Here is an 18,229-nt window from a genome sequence, read left to right on the forward strand (position 1 = left end):
ACACACTCAAAGATGTTTGGTCTGGGTTTTTTCTCACTCCTGTGGTATCACTAGCCACTGCAATGTATTAGATTTATTTGCATGGACCAATCCCAGTTACAGAGAAACGCTGAAGTATTAAACAGTCTATTCAGACAACCACAACACACTTCTTGCGTGTCAGTTACCAAACAGAGGATTATCTTCTCCCCCAGTACAAATGCAACTTTAGAGGAAAAACTGCACACTACACCATTAACTTCCTACAGAAAACAAAAGACAAGAAGGACTTGCGCTTGATTGTTGTATTTTCCCCTAAGTTATGAAAATATCTTTCAAAAAAGAATCCAAAATACATGTTGTACAACATGTATTCAACTTACAAACAGGTAAAAATCTGTGGCAGAGTACGAAACAGTAGGAGTTTTATTTACATCATCAGTATGGGATATCAAACTTCTTACATGTACACTTCAGTCTCTTCTTTCAGAAGGGCCAAGCTTCCAAACAACAATTTTTTTGAAGGTATGAATTTTAATAAAACCTTCAAATGCTGACAACTTATCAAATGTGTACTCAGAAAACACACTGTACAACTGCAAAGTAAATTAAAATGTGTAAAAAATAAAAATAAATTAAGAGTGACACTGCTTATCTACAACCTCTGTCAAACTCATTTCAGTCATCATTTATTATTCTCTTTTTATCAGTATAGATTATTTCATGGCTCAGGAGAGGCAAGCAATAGCTTGTAATTTAGTATTCAGCTCAGGTCTGATCCTGCAAAGTTAAGAGGAAGGTAAGGAGAGCTGTCTTGATGCTGACACAGCATGCTTAGACCTGGCCTCCTAGCCCACCGAAGTAGCTAAAGCAGTACTTTTGTGCAAACCTCACTCTCGTCAGCAAAGGCCTCTGTAGCATATTAATCTGTTCAGGCAAGTCAGTGGTTGGTATTTTGTTGTACTCAGTCACTATCATATTCCTCTATTTTTAATTCGTCTTCCTCCATGATTGCTTGAGCTGCAACAGGCTGAGGCTGACTGCAAGGTAGTTCACTTCCACTACACTGGCTAGAAGAGAGAGGGAATTCATCCGATTCATTCTCATTCGTTCTGTTTTTCTCCATCTGTGCAGCCGTCTCCGTAGCATGCACATCGGCACGGTCCCCCTCAGAGCTAACAAATAAGTCTGGTATCCCAGGATCTTTGTCAGTAAGTGTTTCAAGCTTTAACCTGTAAAATTATCATTGCAACAGTAAGTTACCACAGAAAAAACCCAAACATCTGCTCTCTCACATAGAAGCTGCAATAGAAAAGACTGCCCGTATACCACACAAGTCACCCCCCCGCCCCCCCCCCCCCGCCCTTCACTGATGCTCAACAGCTTTCACATTTTCTGGCAGTAATACCCACCACCATCAATCACAGTTAATTCAAGCTATCTGCATTCTGTGCTTACATCACCACCTTCAGTATTACGTTTTTACAGCTCTGGCCCCATCTTCCAGGTAGAGATACTTGTGCCCAGAACTTAACACCGTACAGCAGCGTATATGACATCCTACAGAAGACACAGGAGCTCCTCTTGGGGAAGCGACTGCCCTACACAGCCTCAACCCACAGCAACAGCAAAATACCGTATCACGTTTGTGCTCCGTCACTCCCCATCACACATTGTTACTTGAATTTTCTTGCTTATCATGGCAGTGGTTTTGCTCAGCTTTTCCTCACACACGTGAACTGCTAACAATTAAGTTACTGACAACAGCCCATGGTACGTTAGACCCTTTCCAAGCACAACCGAAATCCTTTAGGACAGGAAGCAATTTAACTTGAAACAGGCAAATTTAATTAAAAAAAAAAAGGAGTGGAAAGGAAATCTTTTTATATTTTGTAATTTCTTACACTATTTGGACTTCTCAAGCTTTCTAGTATCTCTGTATCAGTATGTTCCCAATATTCCTTCATTATTTTTCCCACTTTACAAGGGAATAATAAAAACTTAACACAGTTACTGACAAAAACTCATCCTGACACCAATTCCACCTAATCAAATACCATGTACTCTCTCCGATGCCAGTTTTCTTACTACAGTACCATTCCCATCGCATTAATAAATATAACGGAAAACAAATAAAATATCCTTATTTCCATTGAAACAGCTACACATAAGTTATTTAATAACACAAATTTTGTGCTTAATAACAAAAAATAAATGATTTTCAGTTAGAATTCCTGAAGGAAGCAAACGCTTACTGAAATACCTACATTTCTCTATACTTCCTTTCCAAAATAGTGAACATATGAAAAATGATTACCATGTTTTCAGGAGAAAGCTAGCCCTCAGATAGAACTCTGAATGACACACACCCAACTTATTAATGCAGATACAAAACATTTATCAATATTTAAAGGTATGCTGCAGACAAAACTCATGGCATTAGGAAGTCTACAATTAATTTCTACAGTTGCAAACATTTTGGCTTAGACTAGGGAGATCGCAAAGAAACACACCACTTTCCTTTCTTCCTGACTAGCAACCAAAATGGCTTTTAATACAAATGTTGGGGAACTGGGTGGTTCTTGGGTAATAGAGCCTTTACCTTACAGGCCAGTATTTCACAGTTAAACTCAGGTAGCAATAAGACAAGAGATAACTATGAGATGCTTTGTCGGATGCCCTAACAGACTCTCTGTCTTGGTTAAGAGATGAAAGAGTTAGTCTCATTCCAGCTAACTGTGATCTTGATCCTTTATTAGAAAAAGACCATCACAATTAAAACTTTTTTTTCTTTCAGAGATATCAAAGTTATAGAAATGTAACGGAGGCTCCACTAGTATGAATGATGCCTAGGATTCAGACGGCTCACTGGAGTCATACCATAGCATGTCATGCCACGTCACCCCATAAGCACTACACAGTCTGTAAGTAGAGCACTGCAGACTTGCAGTTGCAATAAACAGTATTTTTTCAGTATTTAAGACAGAGGAAGTTCCGTAGTTTTATTTAAAAAAATGCATTCTCAACAAAGGTTTACTCTAAGTAGTCTGATAGGCAAAAATGCCACACAAAATAAAAATCAGTGCTGCTACCCGGTTTCAGGGCAAGCGCTTGTTCAGACACTTTGTAGTTCCATAGATATGCAACTGCTTCAAAGGAAATAAGAGTAACTCCCCATTGTACTTTCTTTCTTATGCCTCTAACGAACATGCACGTGAACACAGCATGTTCTATCAAACTTCCAGATTAATATTTTATGTCATGATAAACAATAGACAAAATGCGCTACATTCTTTGCCATCAATTCAGTTTTATTCTCATGCAAATGTTTTTGATTGCAAAAAAAAAATATTTTATTCAGATCATGCACTGGAGAAACATAGATATGTCTAGGACAGAGCTAATAATTGATACAATGGAAAAGAAAGCTAGACAAGGATTAAAAGCAAGACTATAGTTAAAATGTTGCTACTAACACTGTTATGATTAATAGATTTGAACTAGAAAAAGCTTTAATAGGCAAAATACAAAATTATAATGCTGCAAGTGAGGGAAAATGTCACACCATAGATGTACACTGAAGATGTTTCTCTATGCCTCAATATATTAAGAAAGAAAGTCTTACTTTCTTTAACAAAAAAAAGAAGTCAAGTTTACCTCCCAAAATGTCTTTTCAGCGGTAACCTCCCAACGTCTTGGATAAACGCAATCTGAGCTAAGAACAAAGAATCACCAGTATCACATTGGGTAGACCATAACACACATACAATTAAACATACTGAAAAATAAATAATTCCTAAGTTTAGTCAAGTATTCCTGTATATATCTGCAATATTTTGGATACCAAAACACTGTGCGCATGTGTATGTATTTTTTTTCCCCAAAGTGTTTAACACATTACTATAACATATTTACAGATTGCCTAGACATAAAAAACCCCTGACATTCATCAACTGTGTATTTATGAAGTAGAGTTACTATTCCACAGCCTAGAAAATTAACTCATCCTCATGTCATGGCCGTAGTTAAGACATGACGCCTTAATGTAGCATAAGCAACCCAGCTGTCTCAACAGTAATTTTTGCATTATATACCATGCAAAGTAAATTTTCTGCATGAACTGCCTGCTATGGGATTACCTCAGGTTACACATTTTTTTAATGCACTGCAAACTTGGATTTCGTTTACTTTGTCTGGGAAAGGCTTTTTAAAGCCTTTTAAGTCTGTTGATGTTACTGGAAAGGGATCAGTAAGCAATGAAGGTCTAGTTAATATTGCCTGCTAGGTTTCCAAAAGTCTTCTCACCAAATCCTCTAGTAGATTTAAAAGAAGCCCTAAGCCTAAAAATAACAACTTAATTAGTAAAGTTTGATAAATTATTGACGAATAGGAAATGGGGAGAGGGCTGTGAGGTAACGGTTAACTCTTGCAATGGAAAAAAGTCGCCAATACAGTTCTGCAGAGATCTGTGCTAGGACCTGGGCTATCCAGTATATTCTTAAACGTAACCCTGTGAAAAAAGGGGATGAAGAGTGAGATAAGCAGGTTTGTCGATGCCACCCAATTATTAGACAAGCTACTAAGGATGTGGACAGACAGAAAAACTGTGCAAGGACCTTAAGAGACTGAGTGAGAGGGCAACATGATGAAATTCCGAAGTACACAGACACCAGAAATCCATGCAGTAAAAAAAGTGAAAAATTATTTCAAATACTCCAACGTGAGGACCCCATCCTACAGATTTATAAAGCATCACATAAGCCTCACTTCTGCCAAGAGAGAGACTTATTTTAATTCTTTCAGTTACGTAAGTTTTAAAAATGTTCTTGATGTTGTTCCAAACCTAACAGGACAGCTTTAATTTTGACTGTTACTAGAAACATTTTTGGATATCAGCTATATGCATTTACCCCAAGTATTTTTTTTACTGAGGCAAAAGCACAGATAGTACTGACAATTTGAGTTACAAAATTTTTCAGTACGCTTTAATGACAAAAGAGAGTCCAAAATCAAGAGTTACACCCATCTTACCTTGGTTTCTCATTGGATTTGCTAACATAGCAAGATAAGGCAATAGCTCTGTCTGAAGACACTCTGGTGGCAAACAGAAGCTCGAAAAGAGAGATTTTGCAGCAAGGCAGTTTTCTTGATACTGTAAGAGTTGGGAAAAAAAGAAACACAAGTAAAAAACCTGGTAAATCATTATTAATGTAGCTATTCTGTACCGTAAAAGACAGACTTTCTTCTTGCCTGCTGGATGACTACACACAAGTTACTGAAAAATGAGACCAGAAAAAAAAAGGTAAGCATTTAGAGTTAACATCTACAGATCATAAAAATGGTAAATTCCTTCATTTTTGCCTTTTGCTAGGCATTAAAATTTTCAGAAAAATGCTTATCCCTTCCTTATAGAATTCGCCACCTATCCAGGCCAATATTTTTTGCCAGATAAAGCAAGGGAAGTATTAGTTCGAATTTAAAAAATTGCCAAGAGCTTTGGTATCTCAAGAACAAGCGATTTCTGATAAACAAATGAAACATAACAGCAGTAATTTTTTAAACTTACACAACAGTTTAGTGTGATTTCAACTGCACAAAAACTTAAACTTGCTTTTAGGAATACTTTATAGTATTTCAACACTAATTGTGTCTCCATTAACTTAGGATTAAGACTCTCCCACCAGTATGCCAACTTGGACACAGGAATCAGACTTTGTCAGAGGCCTCCGATTTATTTTTCCATTAAAGGAATAATACAAATATAACTTTTCAAGCGAGTGCTTTTTACAAGTAGCTTGTATCAAAAGAGGGTATTTGACAAGTTTAGCACTGTAAGCAAACCTCATCTATACTACGCAATTGTCATATCTTACCAAAAAAAAAAAAAAAAAAAAAAAATCAAGCATTCACCTTCTTATTGATAAAGAACCACTGGGGTTTATGTAAAGGCCGGAACCCCATCCCTCCTTGGTGGTGGGCAAAGGCTCTGGACGTATTTGAATGTATCACGCCTCGGGTAGCCACAGATGCACTGTATTTTTCCATCACAGGCCGTGTCTAAGAGAGAAATCGGGTATTATGTGAGCTCAAGGTCTCTGCACAGCGTATCTCATTTGAACTAAAACACACTCTGTAATTGCAGTGACAGGACACCCCCAGAATAGGTTTATATTACTGCAAAACTTTTACTCAAAGCAGCTGAATGAAAAAGCTAGCTCAATTACTTCAGGGAAAAGGCATACAGACTCCAACACACTTTTAGCATAAATACATTCTACTTAAAAATACTTTAAAGAATATTTTACAAACACTGTAACCCAGTATAATAAAATACTGACAGAAGCCGGACAAAAAGTTGGACTTGCATCTCTTCTACAGTTGATGTACTTTAGCGTTCATTAACAATTCACTGTCACCTATACTGTAAGTTTGAAGTTATATAGCTTAATTCTTATTGAATTCTAAGAAAATTGCCTTCTACCATTCATAAACACTTAAGAGAAAAATTTAGAAGCTCGGTGTCAGAGCATTAAAAAAAAAATTATGTGCGTATAAAAAGATGACACTTACACTCCAGCTACTACAAAGGACATCAGCAGTGCTCAAATATTCACTGGCTCTCACTACATCATCTATATCAGGAAAAAAGTCTACATAGTTCTGGTGAAGGTATAAATTAAACATGCTTCCAGACATATGCGATTTTTCCACAATATCCTGTTTGGAAAAGAAAAAAGTTCAAGTTTTACACAGTACAGAAGGAAAAGCATCCTATAGAAGTTACAATACATTAAGATGGTTAGGGAGCTGGCACACATGATCTACGAAGTGATGCTTATATACGAAAGGGACGTTGATTTGCTCTCAGAGAAGGCTAACAGAGGGGATGGAGGGGCAGAAGCCATTGCTGTCTTCAACCCTCTTAATGGGCAGTAACAGGAAGGTGAACTTGGATGCCTCTTGGCAATGCACAGCGAAAGGTTGAGAGGTAACAATCACAGGCTGCGTCAAGGGAAACTCCACCTTCCACTACAAGTCTGTCAGTGAGGTGAGAGAATCTCTATCCCTGGAGATACTCAAAACTTGACAGCTCAAGAGCCTAGGAACCTAATCTACCTTTGAAGTTAGCCTCCAGAGGTCCCTTCCAGATTAATTACTCTGTAACTTAGACAGATTGAGTACACATGTATTAAGATCAGTGACAAAACCACTGTGCTTGAGAATTTGCATCAATCACTTAGTTTGTTTCGCTTTTTCAAACCAAACTGGAATCAAGTAGTTATTGCAGATGTACCTCAGGCTGAATAAGCAAGGTGTCTCGACGGTATTCTGCTAAGTGAGCAGGCAGCTGAGGAAATTCTAATTCTGACGCTGGTTCTCCTACAAAGGATGTTACAATCTTTAGTCTTTTAGTATCAGAAATGTTGTTACATTTCTGCACATAACCAAAAAAGCAGAAGAAAAAGATACACTTTTCAGACTAATACTCAAAATTAGAATAAAAATTAGATAGGAGCAAGAACAGAGATGCGCAACTGCATGAATAGTAGTTTTCACCTACATCGAGCAGCATTTTTAGCAACTGTCACCTCTACCAGCAACTAGATTACACCATTTTCAGTTCCCAGAAAGCTTTTGATACAGGCATATGTACTTAGTTATATAGTCAATATTATACAGTCAACAACACGTAATTAGTTACATTACACTTCATATAACAAATTTCATCTAATTATTTTCATACTCCCTCATCTCACTATTTCTCCTCAGTTGATCTTGGAACTGATATTGTGAATTATTCCTGAAATGCCAATGGCATTATGGATGCTGATTTAGCTGAGTGCAGATAGCATTAGTTTAGTAGGTACCAAATGCTTATCAATTCTAGTTTTTGCATGTTAAAAAACCAGTACTGTAACCACACACAGGGAGCAGACAGAACCTGAGTGTATAAAAAGTAGAACTTTCAGTAGTAGTAAGGCGGAGAGTATTTGGGAGAGGTGGAAAGGGAGACAAGCTATGACAGAGAAGCAGAAGAGGTTTTCAGGTCAGAACAGAAAGGAGAAAGCACAGATGTCTGTTAAAGGGACACAAAGAGTTGAGATAAACAGGAGGGAGGAAAAGACAGGAGGAGTCAAACCCATATACACAAGTAAAGGAGGCAGCAGCTATGAGGCTGCAGGGCTGCTCTGTAACCTTTAGAAATACAGACTAGTACAGAACATAACCATACAACAATGTCTAATTCTGCACAAAAGCAAATTTCCTTTTGTACAAACCAACAAATGTGGTGGTTATCTGTTTAGCTTTGTCTGCATGGCAGCACACGGACCTAATGCAACTAGAGTTAGGTAATTTCATTACGTACACGTAGTACATCTTAATGAAATGTTTACTTACCTAATAGATACAGACAGCTTTAACACAAACTTTTATTACTGTTTTTAAAGACCAAACATACGAATTAGAGCTTGTCCTAAGCCTTACTTTAGCAAATCTAGATATTAGAAGCTGACATGCTTTGTCCATTGAAAAGAAGAATAAGTCAAAGTTTTCTTACTTTTGCAGTAAATTATTTTCCCCAGAGCATGGAAAAGAAAGATGGAAGCATCTTTGCCACCAATAGCTTGTATCTCCTGGTCTTCTGAAGTACCAGATTTACTTTTCTTTCTTACTTTAGATGCTGCTGCTGCTTCACCTTTTAGCATGGAGCTCCTTTTCTTCCTTGACCAAAACTCTTTCTCCAATGAGCAGTCTATCAATAAAAGCAAAAATACCATGAGGATAAAAAAAAAAGTTTTCTATTCTATTACTACTGCTAATGTTCTAAACAAACAAATAATAATAAAAAGGTTATATAAATAGGGGCACTGAGAGAAAACTCATTTATTAGGAAGACAATCCCATCACATAAAAGAGCATGCTTCACTCCTTAAACCACAGCTAAGGTGCCAAGTACTTTTTTGAATAATAAATATGTCTTTAAATAAACCTAGCATTCTTGCTTATTCATTCTAACTCTGATGCATCCCCAACTTGCCTGTCTTAAAAATTTCTTCTTCATAACGTACAAGTGCAAATATAAGTAAGTAATATTTCAGTTACATTCTGTTCACTTATCAATTTATCTTCTACTTTCATTATGTGTATAATACCCTCACTGAAATATAAGATGGCAAAGAAAACCTTTCATTTAGGTGATTCTTCCAACAGTCTACGAATTTCCACAACGTTTTGAGCTCCAAGGAATAAAATCCTTCTATTCTGATTTAAAACTCAAAAATTTTCACCCACAATTTGATTTACTGGCAGGTGAATGTTTCTTATCGAGCTGAGAGAACTTATCCTTTAAGTATTTATCTTTCTTTTCTCCCACAATTACCATGGATCCATTTTACCCATTAATACTACTAACAAAGTTAATGTATCGCTTGTGTTTACGCATATACACAAGTGAAGAAAGAAATTATATGTATGTAAAAACTAATACTGCATTCTCAGGAGATCAACAAGGAGGTGAGGGGTCTCCAAAATTTACAACATATCACTGGCTGCCAATCATTTACCTATCTGAAATACCTGAACAACTAAAAAACTTCTATTCAACATGAAGGCATGTCTTCTCAATCCGTTACAGAAAATGCAAGAAGAGAATGTTCAGTGTGGTATGACTTGAGTACATGATTCTGAGATGTCATGTACAGAAGCTGTCAAGCCATATGCCTTTTTTTTCCTCCCAAGTTCTCTTTATAAAATCTCTCATGTTTTTACATTTCCAAGGTAATTTATTAAAAATTACACAAACTAGTCATTTTAAGACCATTTCGATTTTCTACAATATGTAGAAGCTACTTAGCATCTGGCAGTGAGCTACTGCAAACTGTTCTCAGGTATCACCACTACTACTATTTATTAACTTAATGGCATTATCATCAAAATGGTTTTACTGAGAGGAATGTTATGTTTTTCTGATTAACATAGAACAATACAAATTTAGTATACTAGAAGACAACATAAGAATTTAGGTTTAACTTGCAAACATGGAAACTAGAAACTTCATTCTCTCCCTCATGTAATTTAACAAACACAGCTAAATTAATTTCAACATACTCTAAAACTCAAACTACAACACTTCCTCTTACAACAAGGACTTGAAACTACATTTAACCCTGTATTCATTCCATGAGCACATTTTCTGTTTGCAAGGTGGGTGGGAGAGAAAATGAGTAAAAGCAACAAGATCATTAATAGCTTTACAACATACAGCAGAAGACAACTGTTGAATTCACTTCCTTATTTCTAGGTTGAATATAAATGCTGGCACCATCCAATGGTTCTTAGAAGGAGTACTGCTTTTAAAAATCACAGATGAAGAAACCAATGTATGTGAGTTACACAACAACTGTTGACTTCCAATGCTTATAAAAAGACATGACAGTAAGTGTCCTGTTTTCTTTCAATGTTGGAACATTTTAAATAATCCCAAACTAAGTCTGATTTAAGCATTATCCAATCAAGTACTCTGAAGACTACTAAAACACTGGCCTTCAAAGTTATTCTATCATAGACTCAATAACTTCACAGTACGTCACACCACCTCACAGCTTTTCAATTTACCAACAGCCGTAGGAACTCCAAAGCAAAATCAATCATTAAAGAAAAGCTGTATGCAAAGTCAATGGGCTATTTCAGAAATGCTTTAAGGGTAGAGATAAGGACATGGAGAAGTACAAAGAAGGAAGTAATGAAAATATCCCTTTCACATTAAGGTTGCATCACAAAAGCTTTGATCAGTAAACACACACCAATAGCAAAGATACCAAGAAGGAAAGAAGGCATTTCATTAATTTACATCAACACAAACGTAGCAGATGTTATCCAGTTTTAAGACCACATATAACAGTCATCAAATGGAACATTTTCAGCTTAAAAAAAAAAAAACCAAAAAACAAACTTTGTGCCTTTTACTCCTGCTCCAGAGCAGCACGTCAAAAATGTTTTGCACAGCTCACCTAGCTGGGCTGCTAGAGTGAACAGAATACCTTTGCAGCAGAAATGGTCAAAACGTCATTCATTTAGTAAAATCATAGGTGTTTACCTTTCATAGAAGAAAACTGAAGACTGTTTATTGCACTTCTTATATCACCTGAACAACCTCTGCAAAGCAACTCCAGAGAAGTTCTATCAAGAGCATAGTTCTTTTCTCTGTGCTACAAGGAAAAGCAACATTCAAAGTAATAAGAAAAAGTAGGAAAAGGAGCATTTTAGTATTAGTCTGGCTGAGGGGACCCACCTCTGGTACACACCATAAACAGAATATATGAGCACCCACCACGTGCTCAAACCCTGTAATACTGCTAACTTTGAAACAGTTAATCCACTTAAGCACATTGCCACATTTTATATAGCAATATCAAAGAGAATAATGCACCTAGCTCTTTGCAAGGTGTCACTCAGTATTAGACTTGGTTGTAATCAAAATAGTTCAGGAATAATACAGGATTTAAGTTCCTGACTTCTATGGCCTTGCAGGATACCATGAAAATTACTTCTACAGCTATTATTTGTTTCATATATACAGTTTCTGTAATAGGCAAAAGAATTTTCAGAAGTAACTTCGAAGACTTAGAACAAGGATCAAGTGGAACTGATCTTAAAAACAAGACCTCGTTCCAGTTTATTCCTTGTCTTCTGTTGGGGGGGGATTGGTGGGGGTTTTTTGGGGGGTCTGCTATCAAAGATCAAGCAAATACAAATAATATATTTCAGATACAGAAGTCTGAAATCTTTTGGTACTTGCACTGCACAGAAGTTACCAATTTTGACAACTTACCATACTAGCTTCTGTTGCAGCTATTCGATTAAGAACTTTCATCATATTTGTTGGTGCAACAGGCTTGAAACTGTTGAATTTCATTTAAAAAAAATTAATTAGTTTCTGACTTCTTATTTATTTCAATCAAATTTTAATGAGATAAAAGATCTCACCTAATATTGGATATACACAACTCCTCTAGAATTTCCGTTGGAAATAGTAACCTCTGGTTGCTGTCTCCACTGAAGTTATCTGAGATTATAAATATAAGGGGACATCTACTTGTACGAACAAATCTCCTGAATTGAAAAATAAGCAAGTATAACAAGAATCAAACTCTAGTTTGCTGCAAGTGGCTAAAGCTAATAATTAAAAACTCATTTGCAACTGACCTGAGAATTTCATGTAGACTGCTAGGGTCTCGATAGAATTGGTTAGGTATGTCCTATTCAAAACAAATGAACTGCCGTCATTACATTCAGATATACATACTCTCTCCCACAGAGTGATTGTTATGACACACTACATTGCTACACATTTTTTCTTCCTAGTTAGCTTGCTTTCAACTAAATTTGAATGTGGCTAACACTGAAGATAACCAGAGGGGAAAAAAAACAAAAGAAAAAAAAACCCAACACATAGTATTTCTTTCTTTCATTACGGAAAGCAATTATCTGAAAAGAAACATTTTCTTACTGTCCTTGTTTCTTAAGAAACCGCGTTGGGTGATTACATTGCCTGCTAGACAGAGTTTTACTCAGAGGATAAACACTCAAGGTAGCAGCTCCACTGAGGAGAAGGGCAGGATATACTACTTGAGATATGAGAGGACCTGCAAAAGGAAGTGACTTTATGAAGAGAAGTCACAGAAAACTATGCTTTGTAAATTCTACAGTACATCACATCACTCAGCGAGAGTTTTTATCTCATCTATTCTTTTTCTTGAAAGTTTACAGACAACTTGACTATCGTAACCTATAAAATTCCTCTGTCAGAAAAAAATGAAAAGCTCAGAAAGAAAATGCTATTGAAACACACTCTTGAGGAAGTAAAAATGAAGTCTTCTCCTGTACCTCCTGTTATGACTTACAAACCCTCAGAGTTCACATCTCTGCCCTAAATAACACCCCCTGCATAAGACCAGGGAATGCTAAATTTCAAATGCTTTCCAATTGTATTAATTCTCACATATCTTCCACACTCTCCTGCATCCTTAAGTAACAAGAATAGTTGGGGTTTTTTACCCTCTTCCTGTTCATATGGATATATATTTCTAGAAAGCTAATCATACAGAAACATAGGTATGACTTTTCAACACTGTTTTGATGTACTTTTTGATACTCTTACTTATTTCTGTACGTAAACCAGTCTCCAATTTCTGCCTATTAGCTTGTATAGTTTAACCACAGGTAGAATTTGGTTCTAGCCTGCTGTAGAGACTCAAGAAGTAATAAAGAACTCATCTGCAGTAAAGCAGATTAACTTTTGGCAACAGCAATCCACCAGCTGAATCTAGTTAGCACGTCAATATCATAATAAAAGGTATTGTTTTCAAAACAAGATTTCACAAGTTTTCACTTACTTCAATAAGAATAAGCTTTTTATCATTTTCTGAGGACTCCCCAAGCATCTGAAGTTTGTTATACTTATTTGCTCTTAATAGAAAGTCTTGAAAGAGAGCTGCTTGGGCCTGACTCGGAAACGTATGAAAAATTGAGTCTGAAAAAGAAAACTAATTAAAAATATGTATTCTATATTATACCAAGAAGAATATAAATACCCACAAGAACTAGTAGCCACCCATGCTATTTTCTGACAGTAGCCACTGAACAGCAGCAGCCAAGCCCTTTGGCAAACACGTTACAAACACAAGAGAATTTTTAAAGGCTACAATACAAATGAGGACCTAGACCAAACCAAACTTACCTATTTTTATTTAATTGGCTCAAATGATAGCCAGGCTATTACATAGCTCTCTGTACTGATTTCAACTGCAAATTATTTTGGAGTTAACACTGTAAAAACCTAAACCCCTTTTCAGGTAAAAGCAGAAGAAAGATTCTTATTAAACAATAAGGATCTGACTTACATGGATGTGGATCTGACTTCATATGTGACCAAGGCACAAAACAATAAAAAAAATACAGAATACAAAAATCACAAAAGTAACTCAAAGAAAAAAATCAAAATACTTACCATGACCAAATATATTTCTTAAGTCTTCTTTTGTAAAGTCTAAAGATATCGGATTGGTCCATTCTTGCACCTGAACGCCAAGATCTTTTGCCAATATTTGTACAGTTGCAGTCTTTCCACAACCAGGAGGACCAGTCAGCAGTAAAACAGAGCCACCCTGCCACAGGGGAAAAAAATAAATCCCAAACATGATAAATAAAGACTGAAAGTTGGCTGAAGATGAATATTGGTTGAATTTCTTCTACAGTTTCTCTAGTAATGAGTCTCTTTTCCCAGTAAAAAATGAGTTAAGTATTTTGTGTTATTAATTTACCTGTTGAGTATTCAGATAGAAAGAGCTAGACCAGAACTCTGAAAGCCTTGCTCTCAGTGTTTAACGTAGCTGTTCAGTTAACTGCACACTGTGTAGACTACCAAGATAATACATACTGAACTAGAGAATCAGGTCTGAAAAACACTAGGCAAGACTGGTAAATGATGCATAACAATGCCTCTTATCAATCAAGAGGTTAAAAACATCCTATTACATCAAGTCAGTGCATCTGGAAATTTGCCAAAATACTTAAAATTAATCTGTGGGAGATAAAATGCAATTACAAGCACACACTGAAGAGGTATGAACTGACTAGATGCTAGAAAATAGTATTTCTGAGCAAAACCAGAACCCACCTCTTAGCAGCATAAGCCCTAAACAAATGTACAAGCTCTAATCTATGTTCTTAACAGACTTCTTATAATGCAATAGATATATAATCACTACCTATAAGTAATGGGGTTTGTCTGAAATTAAAATAAAATTGAATCCAGCTTGTTTGTATGGTTTTATATCTCTAGCTGCTAATTTTAGCAAGATTACCTGCTTTGGCTGCCTCTGAAATATGTGCATTTTTAACCAGGTTTCAACTTCTTCAATTTTCTTCTTTTGCACAGCAAGGTCACTCTAAAACAACATTAAACTACATGAAATGCATATATACACCTCTTGGTTTCTAAGACTGTAATGATGAGTTTCAAGAACAGAATATAGCTGACTAAAACATGTATATTCCAGTTACATATGTTTATGCTATGTAGAAATAAGGGCAACAGTTCAGGCTAATCATGTTAGTCTGTTCCCTCAACCAATGAATTTTCCATTGCTTGCAGTTGGGAAATAATGAATTATTTACTTTAGAAATAATAGCAACATTACAATCTTGCCTGTTTGTGTTAGTATGCTTTATAGCTATTGCTGGTACTTTTTAGGCTGTTCTGACTCTAATACTACACAGATTTTTGGACCTTCTGCAGATCTCATACAGCTGACTTACCTTCTAGCCTTGTAACTCAAATCCCCTCCAGAGACGAGCTATTAAATATTTAAACATAAAATACAAGTACTACAATAACTTAGTTAAATCAACAAGCTAGGACACAGTTAACACACACGCTGTTACCTTTGAAACACACTGTGAAAAAGCTGTTCCACTAACAGAACCAGTGAAGACAGGTTTACTAGAGATTTGAGTCCTTTCTCCTTGAAGCCCTAAAATATCACAGTACCCCACACCCGCAAAGTCATACCTAAGATGCATGAAGCAAGCAAGAGATGATTAATTGCAGTTTGTGCTAAGTACTGTGAACATGTTAAGAGACCAGCTAACTGCTGTCCAGCAACATGCAAGATAATTTCTGTTATCTCTCCCCTCACTACAAGAAGGACACTGAGGTTCTGGAGCGTGTCCAGAGAAGGGCGACGAAGCTGATGAGGGGTCTGGAGCACAAGTCTGATGAGGAGTGGCTGAGGGAACTGGGGTTGTTCAGTCTGGAGAAGAGGAGGCTGAGGGGAGACCTCATCGCTCTCTACAATTACCTGAAAGGGGGTTGCAGAGAGGTGGGTGTTGGCCTCTTCTCCCAAGTGACAAAACAAGAGCAAATGGCCTCAAGTTGTGCCAGGGGAGGATCAGACTGGATATTAGGAAAAATTTCTTTACTGAGAGAGTGGTGAAACACTGGAATAAACTGCCCAGGGAGGTGGTGGAGTCACCATCACTGGAGGTGTTCAAGGAACGTGTGGACGAGGCATTGTGGGACATGGTTTAATGGGCATGGTGGTGTTTGTTGGTTGATGGTTGGACTTGATGATCTTACAGGTCTTTTCCAACCTTAGTGATTCTGTGATTCTGTAATGAGGGAACTAACTCAGTTCCCTCTCTTTTCTTTAGCTGTGGATTTTCCTAGTACTTGCAGCTGTCAGATCTGGCTGAAATTCAGTAACTGGTTCAAAAGTTTAGGAGTGGATGGACAGGAAACAACAGCTCATCAGTAGCTTTGTCTCTTCAGGAAGCCTGGGGAAAAAAATGCATCTCCTACAAATAAACATCTCATTAAAATCTTACCTACAGACAGACAATAAATCAAATTAGTACTTCACTGCCCTAATAAAAGAGAATATACTTAGAACCTGACCAATACAGACTATGAACAGAAGCACAAGATGCTACACTATAACATTACCATTACGTTAACACTTAGAATAAATCTCACACCTGAGTTTCAGGTTTGTATCTGTCTACCCACGGCTCATCTTGAGATTGGCTCCAGTTTTGTCTGGACTTGTTACAAGGCAGATCTACTGAAGATGACTTTGCTCTTTTTCTGGGCAGAGCTTTGGGTTTGCTACTTTCTGGCACAGAAGACAGGTCTTTCTTCTTCTGCTGCCGGTTTCTTCCAGAGTTGCCTTCTAGTGGCTTCACAGGAACTGCACTAGAAGAAATATTTGTGTTTCCAAAGAAGTCATCAAATGAACGTGCCAACCAATCTGTTACCTGGTAAAATACAAACGTTCTGCTATTAATGTAGCACTCTCCTCTCCTTAATTGGGTACAGTTCTCTCTAGAAAATGGGAGGTTTTTTATCAAGGGTATATAAGAATATCTCATAGATTTAAAGAACTTCATTAGCATTGAAAGGCATACTACTAGTTAGCAACAAACATGGGCACTTATGGTTTTTGAATGTATCAATTACACGCTTCTTCAGTATGAAGAAAAAACTATACTTCACACATTGTGATAGAGCATTTTGCGGCAGATTGGCAAATCAGAACAAGTTGAAAATTCTACAAATACACATTCGAAGTAAAGAAATAAATTCGAAACAGAGGTAAGAATGAAAAAATAACATAAACTTATTTACACCATTTTTACACTAAGGTATGTTCATGTTGTGTCTGCATAGTTTTCAGAATATGGCTTATTTCTTTTAGCATTTAGAAAGCAGCCATTTGTGTTTAAAAGATAGAAATAGGCAACAGAAAAGTTATTTACGCAGCACAGTAAAATCAAGTATTATTTGTTTGCTGTGTGAGGAAGCTTGGAGTGCTCTAGAATCAGACTGTCACATGTATGAGAAGTCTGTCTGACAGTGACAAGGAACAAAACTGCTAATAGCATCAATATTTAATTTTGGATTTGACAAGTACCCTGCTAGGACAGGTGTACAAACTTATACCCCAGAGCCACTTTTCAGCCTATCTATGGTCCCAAAATAATATCCCAGTGGTCACATGCTCTCCACTGCTAACAACTGCATGATAAGCTCTTAACATAGGAACCATAACAGGCTACACACTGAAAAACAGTTCTATGAAAATGGGAGTAACAGAATAGACATGTCATCTCCAAGAAGGCCCATGAATACTCTACAGGTTACAGGCCTTATAAATTCATGCAACAGACCATCACCAGACAAGAGATTATTTGAGAGTAAGAGACATTAGCAACTGGGAAAGAGGATTTGTCTCTGCATGTTTGCTTTTAACATTATTCTGGCAAAAACTATTTTTAGTTGAATTCGCATATTTATCATCGGGCCGGGTATCACCGTGTGAGGGGGTTTCCTTTTTACACATTGCACTAGTAAGTAAGGAGATAAACACCTCACACACAGAAAAAAACGCAACTGAAGAGGAACTGCCAACACAGAGACCAAGGAGTTAATTATCGGGCCTAAAAATATTGCTAGTCGGAGCTGCCGGACTCATCCCGGAAGCTGCAGAAACCTGCCTCAGAGCAGGCTTCCGGCGGCAGCGGCGCCCAGGAACCCCTCACGCCGGCGGGCCCCGAGCCCCTACCCCCGCCCCCCCCGTTCCGCGGCCTACCTCCGCCGGCGCCGCCTGCCTTCCCGAGGAGCTTCCAGACATCCTCAGCCCGGGCGGGGCCCATCCGCCGGGCGGTCCCGCTGCGACAATCGGGCGTG

At 37.3% G+C, this 18,229-nt stretch overlaps 1 protein-coding gene across 2 annotated transcripts; it reads right to left on the bottom strand.

The window, feature by feature from the left end:
- Positions 1 to 363: 363 nt before the first annotated feature.
- RAD17 (RAD17 checkpoint clamp loader component) lies at positions 364 to 18,199 on the bottom strand. 2 transcript variants are annotated; one of them, XM_059833610.1, is made up of 16 exons: positions 18,132 to 18,199; positions 16,519 to 16,797; positions 14,847 to 14,930; positions 13,991 to 14,147; positions 13,377 to 13,513; positions 12,187 to 12,239; positions 11,968 to 12,093; positions 11,813 to 11,882; positions 11,078 to 11,189; positions 8,540 to 8,734; positions 7,274 to 7,359; positions 6,550 to 6,696; positions 5,890 to 6,036; positions 5,011 to 5,131; positions 3,637 to 3,694; positions 364 to 1,211 (listed from the first exon to the last, which is right to left on the bottom strand). In XM_059833610.1, exons 1-16 carry the CDS (start codon positions 18,171 to 18,173, stop codon positions 944 to 946), a joined length of 2,082 nt encoding a protein of 693 aa, XP_059689593.1. In that variant the 5' UTR covers positions 18,174 to 18,199; the 3' UTR covers positions 364 to 943. The 2 variants fall into 2 exon arrangements, with proteins under 2 accessions (XP_059689593.1, XP_059689595.1); XM_059833612.1 differs by lacking the exon at positions 18,132 to 18,199 and having other exon boundaries at positions 16,517 to 16,534.
- Between the last annotated feature and the right edge of the window lie 30 nt (positions 18,200 to 18,229).

The sequence above is a fragment of the Gavia stellata genome, chromosome Z (genome assembly GCF_030936135.1).
Source record: "Gavia stellata isolate bGavSte3 chromosome Z, bGavSte3.hap2, whole genome shotgun sequence".
Lineage (NCBI taxonomy): Eukaryota > Metazoa > Chordata > Aves > Gaviiformes > Gaviidae > Gavia > Gavia stellata.

Excerpts from the sequence above, each read along its gene's own strand:
- RAD17 (XM_059833610.1), bottom strand. The coding sequence starts at position 18,173 with ATGTCTGGAAGCTCCTCGGGAAGGCAGGCGGCGCCGGCGGAG. Across the intron at positions 7,360-8,539 it reads GAAAATAATTTACTGCAAAA|GAGAACCAGCGTCAGAATTA; the intron begins GTAAGAAAACTT and ends CATCCTTTGTAG. Across the intron at positions 6,037-6,549 it reads TCCTTTGTAGTAGCTGGAGT|ACACGGCCTGTGATGGAAAA; the intron begins GTAAGTGTCATC and ends TTTCTCTCTTAG.